At 56.6% G+C, this 24790-nt stretch overlaps 1 protein-coding gene across 1 annotated transcript; it reads right to left on the reverse strand.

Annotated features, from left to right (window-relative positions):
• Positions 1-35: 35 nt before the first annotated feature.
• On the reverse strand, positions 36-24527 carry ASCC2 (activating signal cointegrator 1 complex subunit 2). The gene is made up of 18 exons (XM_044658870.1): positions 24427-24527; positions 21766-21924; positions 20512-20682; positions 20092-20221; positions 16774-16841; positions 16085-16195; positions 12364-12476; positions 11370-11444; positions 9950-10057; positions 9349-9417; positions 8806-8880; positions 7987-8167; positions 7275-7495; positions 6481-6600; positions 2546-2773; positions 1592-1691; positions 432-511; positions 36-244 (listed from the first exon to the last, which is right to left on the reverse strand). Exons 1-18 carry the CDS (start codon positions 24505-24507, stop codon positions 73-75), a joined length of 2262 nt encoding a protein of 753 aa, XP_044514805.1. The 5' UTR covers positions 24508-24527; the 3' UTR covers positions 36-72.
• Positions 24528-24790: the final 263 nt, after the last annotated feature.

Raw genomic sequence — 24790 nt, forward strand, 5'->3', positions numbered from 1 at the left:
GGGGTCGATGCTTTGGCTAGGGGGGGGGGGCCGGGGCGGGGGCCCCTCCGGGGGGCGGGGGTGGGGGGGCGCTCAGGACGGGATCATGCCCTTGGTCCTCTTCCTGTCGGCCATGAGCCGCCGGTTGTGATTCGCTCGGGCCCCCTTGTTGGCCTCCTTCCTCCGGCGCTCCTGGGTCGTCTCTCGGCTCTGTCCGTGGCCGCGCGGGTTGCCGGTGACCGTCGAAGAGCCGTCGTGCCTGTACCTGGGCGAGAGAAGCGCCGTCAGCCCCCGGGCCGGGGAAGGCGCCTGGACGCGGGCCGGGGAAGGGTGAGGGGGGAACCCAGAGAGGACCCGGGGGAGCTGGGGGGGGGGGCTCGGGGCTGAGACGCAGGAGGAGGCCCTGAAGAGTCGGCCTCCCGGCCTCCCCCGTCCCTCGGCCGCTCGCTCACCCTCTCCTGGCCAGGTAGGCCATCCGCTGGGCTTCTGCTTTCTCCCTCAGCACGGCGGGGTCCTGGATAAAATGGTCCGGCTACGGGGGGAGAGGAGACGCTCTCAAGGCCTGAGCCAGACCTCTGGAGGAGGCCGTCATGGACAGACCCGCCCGGGGTCCTAGCAGAGGACGGGGAGCAGGAGGAGGCCATCCGGGATGCTGCACAGGCTGCTGGCCAGGCCTCCAGGAAGACGAGGCCAGACCCCCGGCCCTGAGTGCTCGTAGCCTCTGAGGCCCAGCATCCAGAGGCCTCTCCCACAGTTTACAGGGGAGGAAACAGAGGCTACGAGGGTCCAGACCGGAAGCCCAGGCACCTCCCTGGAGCCTCCTAATAACCCTGGCAGGAAGGCACTTTTCTCCCCAGAATATCTCAGGAAATGGAGGCTGGAAGAGGCCAAATGACTTATCCAAGGTCACACGGCTAGTCAGTACTTGAGGCAGTTTTGGCACCCGAGTCTTCCTGACCGACTGGCCCCCAAGCAGATGGTCACTGAGCAACGCCCTGGAGGAATTACCATGTGGCTGGGCCAGCCGAGCCGGGTTCCCTTCCTGACCTCGCTGGAGGCCGGGCAGCAGATTTCCTTCCCATCCTTCAAGGCCCTCCTCAGGTGCCACCGCTTGGCACTGATCAATCGTGACCAACAACAGCTAATGCCCAGACAGCTAAGTGTGAGCCCTATGGCAGCCCTCTGGGGTCACTGCTACTATGATCCCCATTTGTACAGATAAGGAAACTGAGGCAGAGGGGAAGGGACTCAAAAGGACGACAGCTGGTAAATGCCAGGCAGGCCTGAACTCGGGTCTTCCCAGTCAAAGGAGATCGGATTCGTCAAAGCCTCAGCATGGTGCCTGGTGCGGGGTAAACGTTTCTGGGCCCTCCCTCACCCCGACTCCAATGCCATCCACCGGGAGATGCTGGGGTGAATGACGTCGGGGTGGTTTGGGCCAGGCCAGCCTCTGGGCTTTGGTCCCTCCCAGCTCTACGGGTGACCAGCAGTCACCGGGCCACCCATCCCCTGAGGACCGGCCCAAGGGGAGACAGAGACCCCCAAGACTTCTACAGTGGAGAAGGAGGAGGCCGCTGGGGAAGGAGTGCCCAGGACTGCCGGGGACACGTACCTTGGGGCCTTCTTCTTCAGCCTCCTCCTCTTCCTCCTCTTCGTCGTCGGGCCCCTCGTGAGGCACTTTGGTTCTCAGCACCTGCGGGGTGGTGAACGGCCTGACGGATTTAAGAGACGGACGTCAGTCTTTGGGGGGTTCTTCCTCCCACGGAAGGCAGAGATTTTTCCCTCTAAATCACAGCTCGGACGTGCCACCTCCTATAGGAAGTCCGTCCTGATCCTCCGGCTACAAGCACTCTTTTACCAATTATCCATCCACCATCCACAGTATTTGCTCTCTGCGTAGGGGATGGTCCTTCTTGCTCCCTGCTAAAAGCCTGGAGGCCCCCCGAGACAAGGCAGGTGCTAAGAAGCGCTCACTGGGGCACAGAACCCCACGTTGTCTCCTTGTCTGTCCTCGTGTCCCAGCACCCAGCACAGTGCCTGGCCAAGGAGGCCACCCTGGAGGGAGAAGAGGCTCGGGGGAAGGAAGAAACGCCTCCCTGACAGGACAGGGAGCTCCCTCCCGAGTCTCCTGCCTGGCCTGGGAGGGCACATTGCCAGGAGCCATAAGGCAGGGGGCTCTGCCTGGCTCTTCTCCCTGCAAGGAGGGATCCCGTCCGAGCCAGGCCCGGCCCCTCCTGCTCCTGGCAGTGTGGGGACATCTGGGGGGGAGGGGAAGGGAAGGTGCCCCCCTCACCTGCCTACTTATTTATCTCCAGACACACGTGAGCTTCGGGGGCAGGCAGGATGTGCCTGTCCCTCTGTGCCAGCAGCCCCCCGTCCTTCCTGCCCCTGCCCTGGGAGAAATCCCCCTCAAAGCCCTGATCTGGAGTTGGACTCCCAGCCCCACCTCTCGGGCCTCAGTTTCCCCTCTGCCATGAGGCAGGTGGATGACGACGGCCCCAGGGTCCCTCCGGGTCTGGCCTTCCCTCACCACCCCCTCGGCGCCAGCCTCCGGGCCTGCCCCCACCTCCGGCTAATGAGCTCGTCGTCCGAGTCCGCGTCGTTGGCGCCCACTTGGTTGCCGTCGTACGTGTCGTCGTACTCGTCCTCGTAGTTGTCCCTGCAGAGCTGGCCCTCTGCGGCCCCCTCCTGGACAGGAACCTCGTCCACCACCATGCTGTACTGGCTGTAGCGCTCCCTCTGCTCCTGGACCAGCCGCTTGTCGTTGAGCAGGCTGCGGGTGTTCTCGCCCTTCCTGGGGGGACACGACACAAGTCGGGCCCGGCGGCAGCGGCCTGGCTTCTCCGGACCCGCAGCTCGCTGGCCTTGGCCCAGGCCCACAGAGCCAGACGGACTCTGTCCTCTCACGAGCTTCCAGGCCAGAAAACGCAGCTCAGCCACGAGAACGAGCGTCCGGCCGGCAGAAGCCCACCAGCAGGGCCCCAAAGAACGTGCCGGGTGACGGGAGCCTGCCTGGGTGGGTCCATGCCGGCAGGTCTTGGGGTCTAGCTGGGGCTGTGGGCTGGCTGCCTCTTTATCTCCCACGCAGGATGGATCCTTGTGGAGGGGAAGGACATGAACAGCCCGAAGGGTCTTCCCTCTCCCCTCTCTGGCACTCGCTGCCCTCTGAGAGCTCCGCCTTGGAAGGCTGCCTCTCCCCCCGGGCCTCAGTGTCCTCACTCACTGACCGTATGGACCAGGCCACCTCTGAGGTCCATTTCTGTTCTCCCAACTAAGGGCCAGTCAGCCAACATTTGCATCCTTTCAGGGACAAGAAACTCACTCGTTCCCCCAGGCAGCCTGTTTCACTACTGGACCACTCTGAGTTACAAAGTTCTTTGTTTATTTCTGGGTAGAATAAGCTTCTCAAAGGCCCCGACCAAGAGTGCTTGTCAGAACAAGGAAAGAGGCAGCTAAAGAGGGACCCTGGGCGCCACGCCTCATCTGCAAAATGGGCACAATACTGGCACCACCAGCTCCCGGACTTGTTGCGAGGACCACGTGAGATAACACGGCTCACATATTTTAAAACCTTTAAAGTGCAATAAAAATGCAGGGAAAGAGTCATTTTACACAGAACTATGGAACTAAAAACATTTCTATCAACATTAACAGTGTAAATGGTATCCCAAGTTATCGAGCTTCAGAGGGTCACCCGGAGTATGGCCAGGACTAGGACCATTCCGAGGGCAGCTCGAGTTGTAATCTCTCCCCATCTCCCTCGCCCTGTTCTGTCTCTCTCTTCTTCCCTTTCTTCCTCTGTCTCTGTCTCTCTCTGTCTCTCCCTCCATCTCTCTCTCTCTGTCACACACACACAGAGTGTCTTACAAACCTAAGCTCTGACTATTCCTCCACAGCCCTGTGAGGAAGGGCCTGTGATTATCTCCACTTTACAGCTGAGGAAATGGAGGTTCAGAGAAGCCGAGTGCCTGGCCCAGGGCGAAGCTAAGGGGCTGAACTGAGACTTGAACCAAGTCCTTCTGAAGTCCAAGCTGAGCACCCCCTCAGCGAGGCTTTGCCCCTCAGTTAAAGGGATTTGGCCCAAAGAAGAGGGAGGGGCCGGGGGGAGGGGGGAGGCCCGGCTGGCTCACTGAGGTCAAGGATGTGAAGGACTGTCTCAGGGCAGAGGGGAGAGGCTGGGGGGAGGTACAGGCAGTGGACTCCAATTCTGTCAGGCAAACCTTGGTACGGGTGTGAGGCCCGAGCGGCCCGGGGGCAGAGGGTCCCTCCCCCGAGTTTCCATGCCCAGGCCGAGGGGTTCTTTGTCAGTCTGCTGAGACCTGGCTCAGCTCTAAGGTGCCAGGATGGCTGGCGAAGCCCACGGCAGGGTGGCTTCCCCCAGAGCCAGCCCCTGGGAGGACACCCGAGTGCAGCATGAATAGCACTGAGCCAGCCAGCTGGGGCAGGGAGGCCTTGGGAACACGGGGCTCCTCGAGCAACCCCCGGGACGAGCCACCTCTCAGTTTCTCCTTTTGATCCGACCCATCACAGGATCCGAGCTCTATGGCCAGAAGGGGCCTCAGAGGCCTCCTAGTCCAACCACCCTTCTTTACAAAGAGGAAACTGAGACCCAGAGACTTGTCCGGGGTGCACAGAGAGCGAGCAGCAGAGGCAGAGCCCTGCCCACTGGCCCCCAGGGGAGCTGGGAGCCCTCAGAGGAGGGAATGGGGGGGCCCCGGGCCTGGTGCCTTGTACACAGGAGGGGATCAATCAGTGTTTCTCTAGCTGCCACCTGCTTCCTGAGGAAGGACGGTCACAGTCTGGATCCAGACCCAAGTAAACGTCCTCCCTTTTCTTTCTGAACACTTAGTATTTGAGCTCCCTTCCACAACAGGATTAATACAGAAAACTCTCATGTGATGGCACATGTAAAACCTATGACTGCGGGCCATCTGGGGGGAAGAGATTCAAGACTCGACATTCCTTGAAACATGCTGGAAACTGTTTTTACACCTAATTGGGGAAAAAATAAAATAAATTCCAACTAAAAAATAAAAAATAAATGTTTCTGGCTCATCACTGAGAAAGAGGAGCTTTGCCAAGGTCACCAAGGCCTTCTGGGGAGGCTCCCTTCCTCCCAGCCCCAGCCTGAAGCTTGGCCTTCACCACGGTGAGGTCTTCCTAGTCTCCCCCGGCCCCCCGCCCCAGCTGCTACACTCCGGCCCCCCTCCAACATTCTCTTGGGCATCTGTGCTGCCAGAGCAGCACAGAGTGGGGGGATGAGGGAGACCCAGTGATCTCTGGTCCCCTCTGACTCTGGGCTCTTCAACTAGACTGGAGCCTTGTGGAGGGCAGGGCCCCCCCACAGTGTGCCTGGCACAGTGTCTCATCAAGCCGACAAGCATGTGGTTATGAAGGGCTCATCGTGCCCAGCTCTGTGCTAAGCTTGGGGCAAAGAGGCAGGAAGAAGCTCAAGGATGCCCCTGGGACGTGCCTCCCTGGTGGGGGGTCAGCCACGGCCTGGGAACGGAGGCCGCCCTGAAGGCAGCTGCTTTGGGCAATCCTGGGGCTCTCAGCAGCAGCTCCTGGGCCGCCCTCAACAGCAGGGGTAAATGGCCTGGCGAGTGCCCGAAGGGCCGCAGGTCAGCAGCTCACCACGCTGAGCTTCTGCAGGAAAGCCGGCCCTTGGGCTGAGGAGCTGGCACGAGACCCCTGGCCTGCACGGACGGGCCCGGCTGCCCTCTGGTGCGCAGGTCCCTCTCCTTCCTTCCTGTCCTTCCCCCACAGCACCTCCAGGGCCCTGCCTCCTCCCATGGCACAGCTGCCAACGCAGGATAAAGATGCCAAGGTTGGCATCTGGGAATGTGGCAATGCAGGTGACTAAGCAATTTGTAATCTCTTCCTGCCCAGCCAGCTGGACGGCTTTGCCAGAGCCGGGGCAGAGACGCCTGAGAGGAGCCTCGGCCTCCAGCCTCCTCGGCCGGAGCCCTCGGGTATCCTGAAGGGGCACGTCCAGATGCGGGGGGAGGGCTGTGACAAGGGGACGAGGCTCGAGTCGGGGCTCTCCACGGCCTAAGCACCACCCCTGAGTGCCCCCTCGCGCCTGTGGCACAATCAGGATTACGAGGCCCCCTGAAATGGGCCGACGGGTGGCAGAGAGAGGCGGGCCAGCGCTGTGGTGAGCTCCCTGTCCTGGGGGGTCTCCAGAGGCTGGCTAGCCGCCTGCCGGGACGCCGGGCCTCCGAGGTCCTTCTCGGCTCCAAACTCCCGGCTGCCCCCACCCAGAGCTGGCGGGGCCTGGCGGGGCCTTCGTTCCAACCCCTCAGCGTACAGAGAAGCCGAGTGCGGCCCGAGAGGCCGAGGGGCTGCCCGAAGGTCCCGGCTAGTAACCGTCGAACAAAGGAGGCAAAGCGAAGGGCTGGAGGCGGCCCCCGCTGCCTGCCAGCCTGGCCATGCGCCGGGGGAGGCCCGAGAACCTTCGGGCACCCGAAGGGAAGGGCCGGAGCCGGAGGCCGCACTCACCTCCTGCCTTTCTGCACCCGCGACAGGTCCACCGAGTCTCTGCTGAACACATCAAACTCGTCGTTCTGGAAAACGTTATGGCGAGAATTGATGAGCGGGGTCGGGCCTGGCTGCATCTGCCTGGGGAGACACGGCACACGTGGAGCCTGAGCAGGGGGCCCCGTGCCCCGGCCAGGCTCCCTCCGCCTGCCGGGGGCCGGGGAGGGGTTCAGCCCAGGAGTTGGCCCAGCTGGGCCGAGAAGCACTCAGATTCCTGGGGGCAGAGGAGGAGTCTGGGGGAAATGGGGGGCTCTGCTCACAAGCCCCCAAAAGAGAAATCCTCCCCCGGCTCCACTTCCTGTCCAGCAGCCCCTGCACGAAGGGCCAACAGAGAGGACTGAATGGGGCTGCGGGCAGGGCAGGGGCAGGAAGTGGCGCAGATAAGATCAGATTCTCTGGATGTTTTTCTAGAATTTTAAGGCATCCTAAAAGCCCGGATTGGAGACAAAGGGGCGCCCGGGGTCACTGTGAGGCCCCGAGAAAGCAGCAGCACCACACCTGACTAGGAGTCTGCGGCTGCGGCTCAGAGCCCGCCAAGGCAGGGAGCCAGGCCGGACGAGGCTCCTGCCTTCCCTCCCCCACGAGGAGAGCCCGGAGGCCTGCGGCCGGCAGACACAGAAGAGGATGCCGAGGGAGACGGCTCTAAGAGCCCATTCCAGGCCCCGCTGAGGAAGCCCCGAAGGTTCTCGGGGTTCTCAACGGAATCCTAGGAGAGCGTCGGGGCTGACGTCTGGGGGGCCTCGTCGAGAGCCCACCTGTTGAGGCTGCGGTCGAGGCCGCTCAGCGCCGGGGCCAGCCTGTCCTCCAGGATGTTGTTGATCACCTGCTCCGCGCTGTAGCCGTAGTGCTCCAGGCAGGCCAGGATGAAGCCCTCGCCCAGGTCCGGCAGCAGGTCCTTCACCTGCGAGATCAGGGAGTCGAGCTCGACTCCGGAGATGCGGGAGGCGGCGGGCGCGGCGGCTGCCGCCCCGGCACACTGTGGGAGAAGCAGAGGAGTGAGACGCTTGGCCGCGGGGCCTGGGCCTCAGTTTCTTCCGCTGTAAAATGAGGGCTTGTCCCCGACAGCCCCGAAGGGAGCAGAGCACGGCCTCTGGGGCGGAGGCTGGCGCTGACCCCTTGAGGCCTCCGTCGGGCCCTTTGCCTGTAACCTAGATCAGAGCCGCAGGCTATCCAGGCCCCTCCGTGGCGATGGGCCCCTCCGTGGCGATGGGTCCCTAGCTCAGGCCTCCCGGAAGCCCCAACAGAGAGGGGCACCGCGCTGAGGGAGATTCCAGGAGGCACCCAGACCCTCTGCCAGCGAGCAGACGGGCAAGGACAGGGAACAGAATGACCAACTGCAGTGGAAGGAATCTCGGTACAGTCCTCCGCCTCCCAGCCCCTCCCTTCTCCGGGCCTCAGTTTCTCTCCCTGTAAAAGGGGGCTCCTCAAAGATCTGCCAAGGGAGAGGGGCAGAGACACGGGACCCACCTCGTCCTCATGGTGGGCGGGCTTTGGCTGGGCGGGGGCCGCCCTGGGGGCCGGCTCTGGGGCCCGAAGCCTCTCCAGAGGCTTGGAAGGTGATGAGTCCTTGGTGGAAGCTTTCTTTCTGTCCACGCCTTCCCAAGCCCCCTCCACGGCCTGCAGGATGTAGGCAGTCCGGGTCTCGTCCCTGGGGGCCTGTTAAGGTGTCTGACCCGCTTTTCCCCCAGCTTCTGCAGCCTCGGCGCCCGCTTCGACCCCCTCCTCCCCGGAGCCCCAGGGGACAGAGCAGCGGGCTTGGGGTCAGAACGACCCGAGTTCCAATCCCATCTCAGACACTTGGCACTCGTGTGACCCAGACAAATCTGCAAAATGGGGATCAACAGCAGGCCAGGGGCTCACCCAGCGCACTGGGATCCTCGGAGCGCCACATAAGGGCGGCCTATTTATCCTCCGGCCGCCAAGGACACGGGCAGAAATTTGGGCCACACTGGAAGCGTGCGGGGCCTCTGTAGGGGGCGTATACTTCAGGCAATTAGCGGGGAGCCAAGATAACCCCCCATTAGGCTGTGTCGGGGGGCCATGGCGGAGCACACACAAGACACTCGCTCCTCCCTCCCCAGCCTGCTGCCAGGGAAGGCCCCACCGGGCAGGAAGGCTGCAGGTCAGCCGAGGAGGCACAGCTCTCCCTGCCCCCAGGGTCACGAGCCCCCTCTGTGGCACGTGTCAGGAATCCAACTCAGCCCTCCTCAAGGTGGGCCCCGGCCTACAGGGGTGACCCCCAGCCACCCACTGCTTCCAGGCAGACGAGCTCTTGTGAAAGGATACAAGGCCGAGGACGCCTGCTGCAGCAAACTCACGTCATCCACCACAGGGAAGAGCTCGTCGTAATCTCGGAGAAACCTGCCGAGCCAAAAGTCGAGGTGACCGGGGAGGCGGGGAGGGACGCCTCCAGGGAGTGCCAAGAGGACAACCCCAAGTCATGCAATCAGTCATCCCAAAAGCCAGAAGGGAGATCAGAGGTCATGCAGTCCGGCCCCCTGCCCAGCCCTAGGACGCCTCTGAAGGACCATCGCCATCATAAACTAGCAACAACTAGCATTTCTAGAGCACGTGAACGTTTGCAAGCGCTTTGTAAATGGCTCACTTGATCCTCCCAACAACCCTGGGAAGAATGAGCTGCTATCTGTCCCATTTTACAGATGAGGAAACTGAGGCAGAAGTGGAGTGACTCATCCAGGGTCACCCAAGGAGGAAGCCTCTGAGGCTGGATTGGAACTCAGGTCTTACAGGTGCTAGGCCCATGCTCTCTCCACTGACCAGCTCCGCCTGGTGTGAGACTGGCCCTGGGGCCTGGCCCGCTGTACTCACCTCTTCTCTTGTAGCAGGGAGCTGAAAATCTGAAGGAAGTCCTCGATAAAGGCCTGGATGTTGTCACAGCTACACGGGGGAAAGGAAGACTCCGTTGGGGCCCGCCTGCTGTCGGCTCGTAGGACCCTGACCTTGCTACCCCACGCTCTTACCTTCTGGGGTTCACCCACTAAAACAATGATCTCATTACGGACAGGGCAGGGAAAAAGCCATTTGCCAGGGCTCCTGCTCACTACCGCGGCAGGGGGAGGATGGGAAAGGGGCAGCGACAACCAAAAAGGCAGCAGAAGCTCCTCTGATGGCCTTGAGGTCGGGGGTCACTGGCCAGCGGCTGCTCCCCGGCCTCATTCCTCAACTGCTGGTCATCGGCGGAACACAGTCCTTCCACAACAACCTCCACCCACTGGCGGCTTCCTCACCTTTCAAAGCCCAGCTCGAGCACCGCTTTTCTCCAGGTAACCCCCACTGGCCCAGCTCTCTCCCCTCACCATTCCGGGCCTGGGGCACCCAGCACAGGCATCTCCTGTCCCCCCGGGGCCCGGAAGCTCCTCGAGGAGCTTCGTGTTTGCTGAGCACCCTACGTGGACGGGTGAGGCAGTACCTGCTTTCTAGGATGGGAAGGAGGCAGATCTGATTAATGAGGATATGAAAAACTTCCACCAACTTCTTCCGAGAATGGGAAAATCTCTGCCACAGGTCGGCCAGTAACCTGAGAAAAGGAAACAAGAGGAAGACAGAAAAGTGTGGGCAGCCTCGCAGGAACAGAGACAAGCAAGCAGAGCGGGGCAGAAGGGGGCTGACGCAGCGGAATCGCCAAGAAAAACAAAGAACGACCAGAGGAGGCAGGCGAGTCCAAAGGGTGGAGCCTGACCCCAAAGGGAGAGCTGAAAAGCCACCTCCCTTCCTGGCAGAGGTGGAGGCCGAGGCTGCGGGAGCCTGCACACAACACGGTGGAGAGCTCTACTCCACTGGTTTTCTCTCTTTTGACTCTCTGGGTTGGGCACCAGAACTGAGGAGAGAACAAAAGCTAGAAATATTAATTTCTAAAAAAGAAATGGGGACAAAGAAATGAAACTGAAGGCTCAAAGACACCGAGGAAGCATTGACCAGCCCCAGGCTGTGTCTGCCCTCCTCCTGCCCCTTCCTCAAAAAAAAAAAAAATTTCCTGGAACCTCAGTAATTGGGCCACTCCGGCAGCTGGGAACATCTGGCCTTTCAAGCCAAAGAGATCCTCGGCTTCCAGGAGCTTCTGAAGAACTCCTCTTGGTTAGCCCCCAGACACTGTCCTCTCACCAGGGGAAGAATGATTCCCCACTGGACAGGAGGAAGAGTTTGAGGCCCAGAGAAAGAAAGGGACTTGGAGAGAGATGTTCGAACCCAGCCCAAGGTGACACCTGAACAGGAGAGGGAAGAGGAAGGGAGCTAGAGCTTGACTCCAAGCCTGAGATGTGTCCAGAGACTCTGAGACCTGCTATGGACAGAGCAGAGCACTCGGGAGCGGCCTGGGAAGGAGGCCTTTACTGGCTCTGAGACCTTGGATGAGTCAATTCTCCTTTATCAAGGACCCATGGTCATTCTCATTATAGAGCTGCAGGGGGAGGTGTAGTGGGAGAGGGAAAGAGAGAAGAGAGGAGGAAGGCAGAGAAGGAGAGTGAGAGGAAGCTCCCCGAGGCAGGTGCCCATCAGGGGACAGATGATCTGGCCCTGGATGTCTGTGGAAGTCAGGCCTGGCTTCTAGGGCCCCTCCCTGGCCTCTGGGGCAGCCTTCATCCCTACCGTGGCTAATGAGCTCTGAGGTCTATAAGGGTCTACTGGGATCAGAGTCAGAGGCCCCAAGTTCAAATCTGGGCTCTGATGCTTCTGGCCAGGGGGACCTCAGGCAGGCCCCTCGGCCCTCCCTCAGCCTCAGCTTCCTTCCCAATCTCGTGACCGATCGCCCTCGCTGAGCTCATGGGGGGCTCACGTGAGATGCGGAGGGAGGAGCGCCTGGTTATCCTGCCAACGTCCGTGGCCGTCCTTACTTGCTATCCTCCCGCCTCCTCTTCTTGATTGCGGACTCCAGCTCAGGAATCGCCAGCTCGTAAAAAGAAGCCAGTCTGTGGAGGGCACAGCAGGGCGAGGGTGGGCACCTGGTCACCAGCCCCAGCATCCGGCAGGAGCTCCAGAGTCTCAAGCTGCCGTCTGTCCCTCCTCCAGGAAGACGAGGGGGGAGGGTTTATCAACCAACCAACCAACCAACCAACCAATCCACTCTACTTGTCTCCCCTGCCCCAGTTCCCTTTTGTCTGACCCACTAAAGCTTTTCACCCCAACACTTCCCTGATGGGAACTACTATGGTTTAGGAAACCCAGGTGGGTGAGTCATCCCTCTCCTGCTCAAAACACCTCCATGTGTCCCTACTACTTTGTAGATCCAGGGTTCTCTTGTCCCATCCTAACTGCTCACTGACTCCCCACGTTAGTGAGGTCACACATCTTATCGCAGCCCAGTAGGGGGACCTCTAAGGTACCTCCCAGGCTAGGTGTAGGAGCCTATGAGCATCAGTAGTCCAAAGTGGGCCAAAGTCTAATTGTCTTCCCTGTGACACAGGTGTGCTCTATTCTGTTTGGGGGGCCCAGGACTGGCTCTGACGAAGCCCATGACCCAGGAGTAGAGCCACCCACCTCAGGCAGAGGGGAGCATTCCGGTGGATGTCTCCTACAGAAGGACCCTTCCTTTCTGCTCTAACAAGGCTGAGTCTCCTAAGCTAGGGAGCCCAGTGCAGGGGGCTGGGGGCACAGAGCAGGACGTGGGGGCACCAGAAAACACAAGCACCTTGTTTCATTAACAGAAGCCCCTAAATAGGGCTAAGGTAGAGATGGCATGAAGCACTCCCCCCGGGTTGGCCCTTGAGCCTCAGTGACCACAAGGGGAAGTCATTAGGGCCAAACCTGGGCAGATTAAGCCAGAGGACCCTCTTCTTAAAGGCTCAGAACAAAGGAGGATTGGAGAGCACCTGGGCCCTGAGGCTGTACCTGGAACAGAAGTCATGCTTTTGGAAGGTCTGGCAAGCCAATGGGAAGACATCCAAAAAGGCCCAGAGGGTGGTAGCCGTATCACACAAGTAGAGGACCACATCTCTTAATTCCTGGCACCAGAAGAGAACTGCGTATTAGCCCCAAGGGTTAAATGCCACCCTGAGTTCTGCAAAGAAGTGTCTATGGGAGTGATAAGAAAGCCAGGGTCCTCCCCTAAGGGTGAGAGACAGCATAATGTGATGGGGGAATCAAGGGGAAAGGAGGAAGGAGACTTGGGTGCAAGTCAAGAATTGACCAATAACAACTTGGTGATCTTGGACAAGTCACTTCCCCCAAGTCACTGCTTGAATTAAGTTTGAGTCAGTGTGGTAGGAGGTAGGCTGGATTTGGGGTTGGGAAAGGAGGCAGGTTCAAATCCTGATTCCGAAACCGAAACCGTGGCTTCCAGATCAGAGCTTGAAGAGACTTCAGTGTCAATCCAACCATCCATCAATCAATCAGTATTTCCTAAGCACTTACTCTGCATCAGGCACCATACTGGGCACTGAGGATACAAAGACTTGAGCAAGATATACCCTCAAGGAGCTTCCATTCTACCTATACAATAATCTAGCCTGCAGCTGGCCCCAAAGCCTTACACTTCTTACACAATGGCTAATCAGTCACCTCAAATCTCTCGGAGCCTCAATTTCCTTACCTCTAAGATGGGGATGATAACATTAGCCTTAGAGGTAATGAGAGGCAGCCTTCAAGTAAAGACAACCAGGAGTCAGGTCTAACTTCTGACCTAGGCTTACTGTGGGACCTTGGACAGAGTCATGGAACCTCTCGGTCAAGGGGCCCCAGGTGACTTTCCAAGATGAGAAATTATACAAGAGTTACTCATCTACATTGGGAGATGTTCCAGGAACTACCTACTAATGAAATAAATGAATCAACACTTATTAAGCACCTACTGTGTGCCAGGCACTGTGCTAAACGCTGGGGATACCAAAGGAGGCCAAAGACAGTTCCTGCCCTCAAGGAGCTTAGTCTTCCAAGAGAGAAGACAACATGCAAACAAACATATACAAAGTGAGTGATATACAAGATAAATAGGAAATAATTAAAGGGGGAAGGCACTGGAATTAAGAGGGATTGGGGAGGGCTTCCTGTAGAAGGTGGGATTTTATCTGAGACTTAAAGGAAGTCAAGGAGGTCAGTACCTGAAGCAGAGAAGGGAAGAGTGTTCCAGGCATAGAAGACAGCTAGAGAGAGTGCCCAGAGCTAAGATATGAAAAGTCTTGTTCATGGAACAGCCATTAAACAGAAGGCCACTGTTTCTGGATCAAAAAGTATGTGTCAAGGAATGAAGTGTTAAGAAGACTGGAAAAGGGGCAGGTAGATAGCACAATCGATGGAGCATCAGGCCTAGAGTTGGAAGGACTTGGGTTCAAATCTGGCCTCAGGTATTTCCTAGCTATGTGACCCTGGGCAAAGGTTATCTTATTTGCCTAGCCTTTGCCTCTCTTCTGTCTTAGAATTGATACTAAGACAAAAGATAAGGGGTTCAGAAAATGAAATTTCTAAAAAGAAGCCTGGAAAGGTAGGAGGGGGCTAAATGATGAAGAGCAAAGCATTTTGTATTTGCTCCTGGAGGCTACAGGGAAGGACTGTAGTTTGCTAGGTAGGGGGGTGGGGGTGGGGTGGGATGAGGCATGATCATATCTGTGCTTCAGAAGAATCACATCAGTGGCTGAATGGAGGATGATCTGCCCTGCCCCGGAGAGAAACTTGAGGGAGGCAGACCCCACTAGCAGCTATTGTGATAATCCAGGTCTGAGGTGGATGAGGGTCTGCATCAAGGTCAGAGGAGAGGAGGTACCATATTGGAGAGATGTTGTAGTCATGAAATTGAGGAGAGGTGATGCACAGGTGAAACCTACAAGAGATGTTGCACAGGTGAAACCTAGAGTGATACTACATAGTGTGAAACCTAAAAGAAATGCTCCAGATGTGAAACCAACAAAAGATGGTGTAGAGGTGAAACCTACAAAAGATGCTGCAGAGGTGAAACCCAGAGAGAAGTTACAGATGTGAAACCTACAAAAGATGGTATAGAGGTGAAACCTACAAAAGATAGTGTAGAGGTGAAACCTACAAAAGATGGTGTAGAGGTGAAACCCAGAGAGAAGTTACAGATGTGAAACCTACAAAAGACAGTGTAGAGGTGAAACCTATAAGAGATGTTGCAGAAGTGATATTGCCAGGTCTTGTTGGTATTAGCGTGGATGAAGGGGGTGAGAAAGTGAGCAGTCCACGATGTCTCCTAGGCTGGGAGCCTGGGGGACTGAGGATGGCACTGTCCTCAGTAATAATAGGGAAGGCAAGAACGTGGGCAAGCTTTAGGGGGAAATCACAGGTCCAGACTTAAAAAAATTCCAATGTCTGGCATAGAGAAGGTCCTTGATGTTTGACTGATTTCTTTCAAGGCTCAGTTCAAGTTCCTTCCTGAGGTATTTCCTGATCCCCACTTCCATCATCGTATCTGTTATGTTCTTACCTATCTCCCCCAATAAGATGTATACTCCTTGAGGGCAGGAACTGTTTCATCTTTGTATGCTGCCCAGAGCCTGGCATTTAGTCAGCACTTTTGAAAATATGCTGATGGATTTTCATATGACATGGTGGGGTGGCCAAAGGAACGTCCTTTAGAAATGAGTTATTCCATGAGCTGAGTGACTTCCCCCCATTGTGATCCAGGGTTGTGTCAACAACACGGGGACAATACTGGTTGAGCGACCTTGGGTAAGTCCTTCCTCTGCTATAAATCTAGATTTCCTCATCTGTAAAATGAAAGGGTTGGATGAGACGAAGGACCTGTTTGCCAAGAGCAGCAGGTCACTGAGGCGTCTATCTTATGGCCTGTCAGATCTGCATGAAGTGATTTAGAGAATCTGGGATGTCCCTGCCTGGGGATAAGGATGACACCAGTCAGATACTTCTGAAACATCTAGCGCTTTTGGGGTAACGAATTGCTTTATATGTGCCAGTCTGAGACCCACAATAAACAAGGATTGATGTGGGAGAAGCCATTTGAGGGATGTCAAAAGAGAAAGGAATGAGTGAACAAGAAGCAAGGTCAGTCAGTGTGGAGAGATGAAGGGCTGAATAATGCACAACAGAGGCTCCGGGACCCAGAAGGGGCCCTTGCCAACCCACCTCCCCAAAAGAATAGCTATGGGAGGATGTGGCTGAGCTGTACAGAATGGGCAGGTACGGAAGGGCTGCCATCTGCACAGCTGAAGGGAATACCATGTCCATGAGCTCACACACCTCCCTCCTGCCAGCACCCCGGGGGCAGCATATGGAAAAGGCTGTTGGAAGAAGCAAATGCATCTGCAGAGTTGTTATCAATCTTGTGAGGAAGGCAAAACAAGATATTATCCCCATTTTACAGACAAGGAGGAGAGACAGAGACAGGAGGAGGAGGAGGTGGGGAGAGTGAGAGGGAGAGAGGAGGGTGAGAAACAAAGAGGGAGAGACAGAGAAGGGGAAGGAGAAGGAGAGGGAGGAGAGAGAGAGAGAGAGAGGAGAGAAGATGGAGAGGGAGGGAGGGAGGGAGTAGAGAGGGGGAGAGAGAAATCTCTTTAATTCTAAAGAAAGCAGACTAGCCAAATTAAAGCCTGGGCAGACCAGGAATGGCCAAATGCCCAGAGGAAGGGCCTGGTGAGCTCACCTGAAGAGGCATGGCACCGGGATTTATCCTGACTTTCTCTTCTAGTCTCTGGGGCTCGGTGGAGGCCCCTTCGCTCTGCAGGCCGCACCGCTGGAGGATATCACTGAGTACCTGAGGAAGAAGAGGCCATAGAGTGCTCCCTCTACCAGCCTGGGAACTTGGCAAGGGCTGCCTAGACTCTCTGCAATAGAACAGCCCAGGCCCAGAGGACCTCAGATCCAGAAGGGACTAGGAGGGGTCTCAGAGGCCATTTAGTCCAACAGGAATGTGAACCCAGGTCTTCTTCTGACTCCAGAGCCTTTCCCCCAGCCCACTGCCTCTAAAAGGATGCCAGCAGAGGGGCTATACCGGAGTGGGTGGCAGCCAGAGCCACTCTAGGGCCTGAGGGAACAAGCCAATGTCGTTTGACAGGGCAATTGGAGCAGGGACAGGAAACCAATGATATCACCAGAGAGGCTGCCCAGCCCCAGGTCCCAGGCCTGGCTCTGAGGAGGAATGGGCTTTCTCACCACACAATGGTGTGTCATGGTAGATGCCTGGGGACAGGGCTGGGCAGCTGCGTCCCTGGCCTGGCAGGACCAAGGCTGTCGGCAGGAGTAGTTCCACGACCCCTTTGGCTTCACTTCCAGAGACCGTCCCCCTCCACAGCCCCCCTCCCCGCCTGCCCGAGGATGGGGCAGAGCCAGTACCTGAAGGATAGTGGGCACAGTTTCGTCCAGATCATTGTAATAACTCGACTGCTGAGTAAAGATGTTTTCTAAAAAAGGAGGGGAACGGCTGTCAGAGCTCTGGAGGGCCCTCTGTCCTCTCCTCAAGGGGCTTACTAGTGGCTCAGGCAGTTTCCATGGCCTAGTTGGTCGGGCATTTGGATCTCTGATTTTTTTCTCATGCAGTAGGCACTTAATGCTTGCCAGATGGAATGTTTGGGACCTCTGAGCTCGACAGCTCAGCAGGTTAACCCTTCCCATAGCCCTCCAGGGCAAGGTACAGAAGTGACCCTCTGGCAGTCTGGTCCTGACACTCCCAGGGAGGGATCCCACGTGGCACTGTGCCCTGCACATCAGGCCTGTCTGTGGACAGTACTTGTAGACATCCGGGAAACAAACAGATAGGATCCTTTTTTTCCCCAAACCCTCACCTTCCACCTTAGAATCAGTACTGTGTATTGGTTCCAAGGCAGAAAAGAGGTAAGGGCTAGGCAATGGGGGTAAGTGACTTGCCCAGGGTCACCCGGCTAGGAAGTGTCTGAGGCCAGATCAGAACCCAGGACCTCCCATCTCTGGGCCTGGCTCTCAATCCACTGAACCACATAGGTGACCCCAGATAGGATCTTACTGCTCAAGAAGCCTGGAGGCTACCACCATGCCCTCCTGTTAAGCCCTCATTCCCAAGAGCTCTAGAGAGAAGCAGCTTTCTCTCTGGCCCTCCCTGCCCAGCTTCAGAACTGAAGGAGTCAGGGAAAATGAAATGCCTTTGAGAATGCTTCCAGGAGCCTGCAGTCCCCTTCTGCAAAGGCTGGGAATGGGCAGGCCCAGGCACCAGCAGGCAGAGATCAGAGCCCAGAATCACTCGTTTTGGTGGGCCCAAGAGTAAACAAGACAAGGAAAAGCCCAGCAATCTGGGCAACCCAAAGAGCCCAATGCTCGAGCTCTCTGGCCATTCAGGGGATGGGGCTGCTTCGTCCGGTGCCGTCCGGCTGGTCTGGTGGCCAGGCCAGGGTCAGGGAGGGCCCTGCCCGGGCTGACTTTCTCTGACCATGAGCAGCTCAGGCCCCAGGGATTCTGTGAGTAGCTGTGACACTGCCCCCGCAATGTGCTTCAGGGATGAAGCAGGGAACAGGACAGACTGTGCTGGATGAGTAAGCCTCTGTCGAAGGAGATGGGGACAGACATGAGCAATGTTCTGGGGCGCCCAGTGACTAAGGAGCCAGGGCTGCCTGTGCAGAGAGAATGGGAGAGCAGGGGCTGCTCCTGCACCCTCAGACTTAGCACCTGCAGGAGGCACTGGACAAGCCCTAGCTGAAATGGTTCAACTGGATGCCAGAGTTCTCAGCCCACCCTACTGGCCTCTCACACAGAAAGTCCTCTGATCTGAAAGCTGGGGGGAAGAAGGGCGGCCCTTCCAGCTCTGCTACTCTTTGGTTCCTTCATCTTGAGGAAATCCCCTGACCTCGGGGTCTCAGTTTCTTCCTCTGAACAATGGGTACTACCTGCACCAGCTACTTTCCAGGCAGGTTAGGTGATGGAAGATCTGGAAAGGTCCAATCCAACCACAAAGAACCAGACAGATTAACTCAACAAGGAAGCAAGTAGCTAATGATCTGGCCTCCAACAGACAGGCTGAATGATCCTGGCTGAGTCACTTCCCTACTGCTCTCTCTCAGACAGGTAATGTTCTAGGCTATACTGGCAGAAGGCAATCTGGGTGAGGAGAGGCAGCAAGGCAGGAGGCAGCCAGCCTCTGGGTGGCCCTGGGGTCAGCATCAGGGCCCAGGACTTTCTCCTGGGAGGCCCATATCCCAGGGTGATCCCAGGGTCAGTCAGAGCACATCTCTTGGTTCATCTGACAGTGGCCAGTTTCTCCCAAAGAAAGGGTAATGACTTAAATAACAATGACACCAGCAGCCCAAACTTCTCTGTACACAGCTCATTTAGCACCAAGGGCTTTTAAGGTATTTCCTTATCTGATTCTTACACAAGGCTGACAAGGGGAAACTGAGGCCCAAAGAACTACAAAGACAAGTCTGGGGCCCCCCAGCTAGTCTGTCTGAAGTAGGATTCGAATCCAAGTCCTTTTATGCTCCAAGCCCAGGACTCTGCCCCTCTTCCATGCTCCTGGCCTCGACCCATCTTCTGAACACCAGGCCTGAGTCACAAGAGGCCCCGGATGGGTTACACTAATAACCAGGTTGGGTTGCTGGCTGCTGTTTTTAAGAGGAAAGAGCCTCACAGAAGTGCGCAGTCTGAGCAGTTTCTGGCGCCTCCACCCCTAACAGCCAAATAAAGGACACTTGAGGTCAGGCAGAAGCCCACAGTGCACCCATTTCTCTGAAAGTCCCACTGACCTCTGAGCAAGGGAGGCCAGAGCTTTGGCCAAGCTCACCCCACCCTGGAGCAATGACTGCCAGGTGGCTGCTGCCCACAAAGTGCCTCAAGACATTCTAAATGGGACAGCTGGATGGCTCAGGGGATAGGGCCTGGAGGTCCGGGGTTCCAATCTGGCCTCAGACACTTCCCAGTTATATGTGACTCTGGACAGTTCATTTAGCCCCCTCTGCCTAGCCCATATCACTCTTCTGCCTCGGAAGTAATACTTAATATTGATTCTAAGACTGAGGGTGAGGGTCAAAAGAAAAAAAAAAAAAAAAGCCCCCTGGCAGGCCCCGGCACTGAATTCCCCCATGCTTGCTTGTGCTGGTTCCCCCCTACCCCAAGCCTGCCTCTAGGCCGTGTGGATCTCATTATCGATGACCTTTTTGTCCTTGGCATCCCTCCGAACCCATTTCACAGAAGAAATCAAAGGCCCCCCCATCCCCGGAGAAGGCTCAACGTCCCAGGCCTCCTTAGTGACCACCCCTGGGTCCCACTGACGAAGTCCTCCATTGGAAGGGAACTCAGAGAGCCTTCAGGCTGGGCCCAGAGGCCTTTCCTCACTGGGAGCTGCTGAAGCCAATGAAATCTCAGCTGCCCATGGTCACACAGGCCTTCCTGACGAGCCACTACCCTCTGCAGCTCCTCCAGTGCTACACGGCAGTGAGGGCTCCTGTGGGAACTAGAGCCTTGATGTCACTGGCAGAGGGCATTCCCACCCAAGGAAAGGGAGGTCTGTGGCTGCCCCACAATGGAGGCTCCAGACTATGGGCCAGGCTGGTGCCTGGGAAGGATTTACCGATGGTCACAGGGTCAGGGCTTGAACTCAGGCCTCCCTGGCGTGGAGGCCCTGACTCTCCTGTGCTCAGGGAACCCTGGCCCCTCCCTGCACCCCCTCATTCCTCGTTCTTTACTAACCGATCATCTTCTGTAGCAGGGGCCCGTTGCCCTTTCCGAACAGCACGCACAAGTCCAGCATCTTTGGGATGTCAAAGAGGAAGTTGTTATACAGGATTTCTCCAAAAGCACACGGGGAAATGAAGTGATCCTACAGGAGCAGGAGGAAAAGGGGCTCAATTCACAGAAGAAAACTGGGAATCCGTGCTTCCCCCAGTGTCCCGTGGGTGAGAGGCCCGTTTCCACTGATGAAACCTCGGAGAGGAGGAGGAAAGCAGGCCTGGTGAAACCAGGGAGAGCCTAGAGGCAGAGTTGGTCCTGGCAGACGAAGTCCAGGGTTGGATAAAGGGACCCCCGAGCCAGCCCCAGCCTTCGTGTCCAGAGTGCCCCAGGGTCACTCAGCCCAGGGCCCTCCCTGGGAAAAGGGGCCAGCACACTCACTTTGGATTCCTTGTGCGTGGACATGCGGAGGAAGGTGAGGAAGACGCTGCGATGGAGGCGTTTCTGCATCTCGCTGACCGCCGAGGGGGGTGCAGACAGCTCATCGAACTTGCGGGGTGCATGGCGCAGGTAGGAGTCCAGGCACTTCTGCAGGGTCTCATCAAAGATCACCTGCTCGGGGACCGGGATGGAAGGGGCAGCTGAGCACATGCCAGCTGCGTCTAGACCAGACGGTGCCAAGGCACCCGCCGGCCCTGTCCAGGACACCAGTGGGCCCCAGCAGAGATGGCTGGCCCCAAGGAGGGGCCAGACAGAAAGGGTGCTGGGCTGGGGGGCAGGGGACACCACTGGGCTCAAGGCTGGACTCGGCACCTTGGAACTGAGTCACCCTGGGCAGAGCCAGACAAGCTCCATGACCCTAAGGGACAGTGTGCTGGTGGGGAGTTCCCTCTCCCTGGGAAATCACAGTCTGGTCCCAAATGGGGACAATACCTGTGTTCTACTGTGAGGATTAACTGAGATCATGATGGAAAGAACTTTATCCATGTCAACTACTATTAAGACTGCAGAATTCAAACTGGAAGGACCCTCCAGGGTCAACCTCCCTAATCCAACCCCCTCATTTTAAAAGGGCCCCCAATTCAGGTGATTTGTCCAAGGTCACCCAGGTAATGAGGAAAAGAGGCAGGATTTCCAGCCCTTTCTAGGATGCACAGAGGTGCCTGCTAGGCTGATTTACTTAGAAAACCCTAGAGAATCAACCACAAGATTAATCGAGACAATTAAAATCTTCAATAAGTGTATCAAGATACAAAATAAAATTAAAATCATTAGCATCACTAATCAGTCCAGTGATTATGACTTGTGAGACACAATAACCCCCGCAGTAATTTGCTTTACATGTTTAGCACAAGATGCGGAATAAAAACACCACCTGTAAAAACCCTCACAATTCCCATCTTCCTTAAGAAATTCAGTGCCTGTGGCAGAAGAGGAAGGAAAAGGGAATAAGTGCCTACTATGTGCCAGGCACTGAGCCACGCGCTTTACAAATATTCTCTCATTTGATCCTCACAGCCACTCTGGAGGTAGGCACTATTATGAAACCCATTTTGTAGGAGGAAACCCATACAAACAGAAGCAAAATGACTTGTCCTGGGTCTGATGCTTCATTTGAACTGAGGTCTCCCTGACTCCAGGGCCCATCCTTTCCCCACTGGGACACCCCCTAAGCGTTTGCTGAGGGGCCATTACCTGGCACCAGAACTTGTCATGGGGCAAGGCCAGCAGCCAGTCGAGGTCGTCGGCGATGAAGGCAGCCCGTTCCAGGTACTCCTCTACACCAGCGGCACAGTTGTCTACAGGTGGAGCTTTGTAAATCACGAAGCAGCGGTCAGCCTTCTGGTCCGGGTGCTAGGGAATCCAAGAACCATGAGCAACCATGGCGGAGGGGAGTCTAGAAGAGTCAAGCTCCAGGGATCGGAGATGGGTGATACCTGCTGCTCTAGCACCCAACCTAGGCCTGCCCCTGCCGCCCCACTCACGCCAGTAGTGAGCCCACTTCTCCCTCTGCTCCCCAAGGAAGAGTGAGGCCACTTTCTTTAAGGGAGGCCACATGGTGCACTGAGGCAGAGGGGAAGGGGGGAGCCTGCCAAGGGAAGGCTGTGCCCAGCTGGACCAACTGCAGCTCTACCTGCCCTCCCACCAAGGCCACTGTATGGTCCCCAGCCCTAAGCCTTTAGCTCTAAGATAAGGGAGGAGCCCTAAGCCCAAAGGCACTCATTTCATGCACATTTCTTCCAGAAAGGAACAGATCTAACTTTAGTTCCCATTAAAGACATCAATGCAAAAAGAGCTGGCCTCAGGGCACATGAGTCTAACTCACACCCAAAAAGATACTGCCCCCAGCCAGAGCCTCTGGGCTCTGTTGGAAGCTTCCCAGTGAGGGGGAGCCCACCACCTGCGGAGGCAGCCAGGATGCCTGGGGACAAGCATCCTTTGGAGGAAACCTTTCCTTCCAAGAAGGCCTGTGGCCTGCTCTTTCTTCCCCAGGCTGCCATATTTCCTGAGCCTCTTCTCTGCCAATTGAAGCAGCCCTGGTTTCTAGAACCAGTCTCTCCCTCTAGCCCTAGTGGCTTGGCCAGATGAAAGGTAGCAGCATGGTGTTATGGGGTGAGAGTCAGAGAGCCTGAATTTGGATCCGGACTCTGCCAGTTTACTACCTCCTCCTCTAAAATGAGGTGGGGCTTGAGCTCCCTCCTCCTGTGTGCCGTGGACTCCCTTCCTCTTCCTTCTCCATTCTGGTTTGTTCCAATCTCATCCCTCCTCTATAACTTCCCTCACCTGGGAAGCCTCCCCCCTACTCTTCACTGTCCTGAGGAGCCACTGCAGCCCATCATCAAGTGTTTCTGTCCCCCAGACTTAGAGGCAAAGGGGCAATTTCAGAAGAGCTCTGCCTTAGGCTCTAGCAGCAACATCACCAAGGGCCTATGGGCCCTCCTCAGAACAAGGCTCTGTTCTCCTAGGGACCAAGATGAGATAAGCTGCTCCCAGAGTACAAGCCAAAGGTGGTTTTCTGCAAGGCGGAGGGAGTCACCCAGAAGCAGGAGGGATGCCGCTGCAGCCCTCTGGAGCCTTGGGAGAATAATCTAGGACTGAGGGAAGCTGGGGGAGGCCAGCAGGCCTGGAAAGAATGCGAGATGATGCCTTCAACTCAGAGAGAGGACTTTCCTGCTCCCTCCTAAGAGAGCTGCCCAGCTGACCCGCATAGCTGATTTCTGCAGGGTCACTCGAGTAGACATTCCTAGGATCCTAGGTCCAAAGCTGTAATGGCCCCCAGGAGTCATTAAGGCCAACCCTCTCATTTTTACAGATGAGGAAACTGAGGCCTGGGGAGAACAAGTATTTGCCCCAGGTCACAGAGGTAAGCACACTTCCTGTCACTCCTAACTGGTCTCCTTTCACTTCTCCCTAACCAGACTGTCGATTCCTCGAGGGCAGGGACTCTATTTTGTGTCTCACGCTCTTCCCTTCTCCCTTACCACCTCTGGTGCTCTGACACACTCAATAAAGACTTGCTGTTCAATTTCTCTCCCCTGGGAGGGCCATGGGGACGGCTCAGATGCCAGAAATGATCTCTGAAGCAGCTCAGTCCCAGGACACAAGGATGCACAGCCCCAGCAGCTGGCTCACCAATGGAAGGAGCTGGGGTCGTGTTCTATAGAGGCAGTGAACAAGCCTGTGAAGCCTCCTTCAAGTGAGATTCTCTGCGCACCACAGTCCACTTCCCACCTCCGGGCTTTTGCACAAGCTGCCCCCACAACTGGCATGCTCTCCCTCCTCACTGCCACTAAACCCTCACCCACTTTGAGAGCTCCTAGACAAGATCTCTTTGTACCCATTTCCTCTCGCTTGCTTTCTCGGTACATCTGGTGTCTTTCCCAGGAGAATGTAAGCTCTCTAAAGGCAGGGGGATCTCCCTGTTGAGTCTCCAGCTCCCAGCACAAAGGCTCAAGGCTCTTCCTCCTCTGCCCCTCCAACACCAACCAGCCCTTAAAGACATCGCATCCCCTAAAAGGGCCAGGCCTTTCTCAGGCCTCAGGCTGTCGCTCTTCTCACCCCCATATTCCTCTACACTGAGTCCCAGGTGATCTCTCTCCTGGGCTCCGTACCCCACTGGCCAACTGACCTGCCCTGATCTTTTAGTCTTGATGTTCCCATTAGCTAACCTAGCACATGCACACTAGATGGGAACTTAGTTGGGTCTCACAAACCCAAAGCCTACTGGAGAGCTCTCCAGGCAACAGCGGATCAGCCCCCAACCCCCACAGACAAACAGATCGTGGAGTTTTGACATGTGAATCTGTAAGAATAATAAAGCCCATGTGGATAAATGGCCCCAAGTACCCGGCTCACCAGGGCTGGCACTGTCCTCAGCTTTCCCGTTTGGGGATCTTTTTCCGTGATCTGTAGTTCATCTAAGGGCAATGTAGGCATTTTGCTGGGGTCCCCTCCTCCTGAAGGCAAACAAGAAGGAACAGAGAGGTCAGCAGGGGAGGAGGCTGGCTCCCATTTTATGAGGCACCCTCTTCCTTGCAAAACCCCTTGTGGAAGAGGTCTGAGAGATGAGAAAGTGGCTTGCCCAATGGCACACAATCAGAAGCAGATCTAAATAGAAAAAGCTAAGCAGCTAATGACTTCGTGACTAGCTTCAATGATGTCATCCCGCAAAAAATGGAGAACCCCACAAGAGGAAATTCAGTTCTGGGTCCAATTGGTA

The sequence above is a fragment of the Gracilinanus agilis genome, chromosome 1 (genome assembly GCF_016433145.1).
Source record: "Gracilinanus agilis isolate LMUSP501 chromosome 1, AgileGrace, whole genome shotgun sequence".
Classification (NCBI taxonomy): Eukaryota; Metazoa; Chordata; class Mammalia; order Didelphimorphia; family Didelphidae; genus Gracilinanus; species Gracilinanus agilis.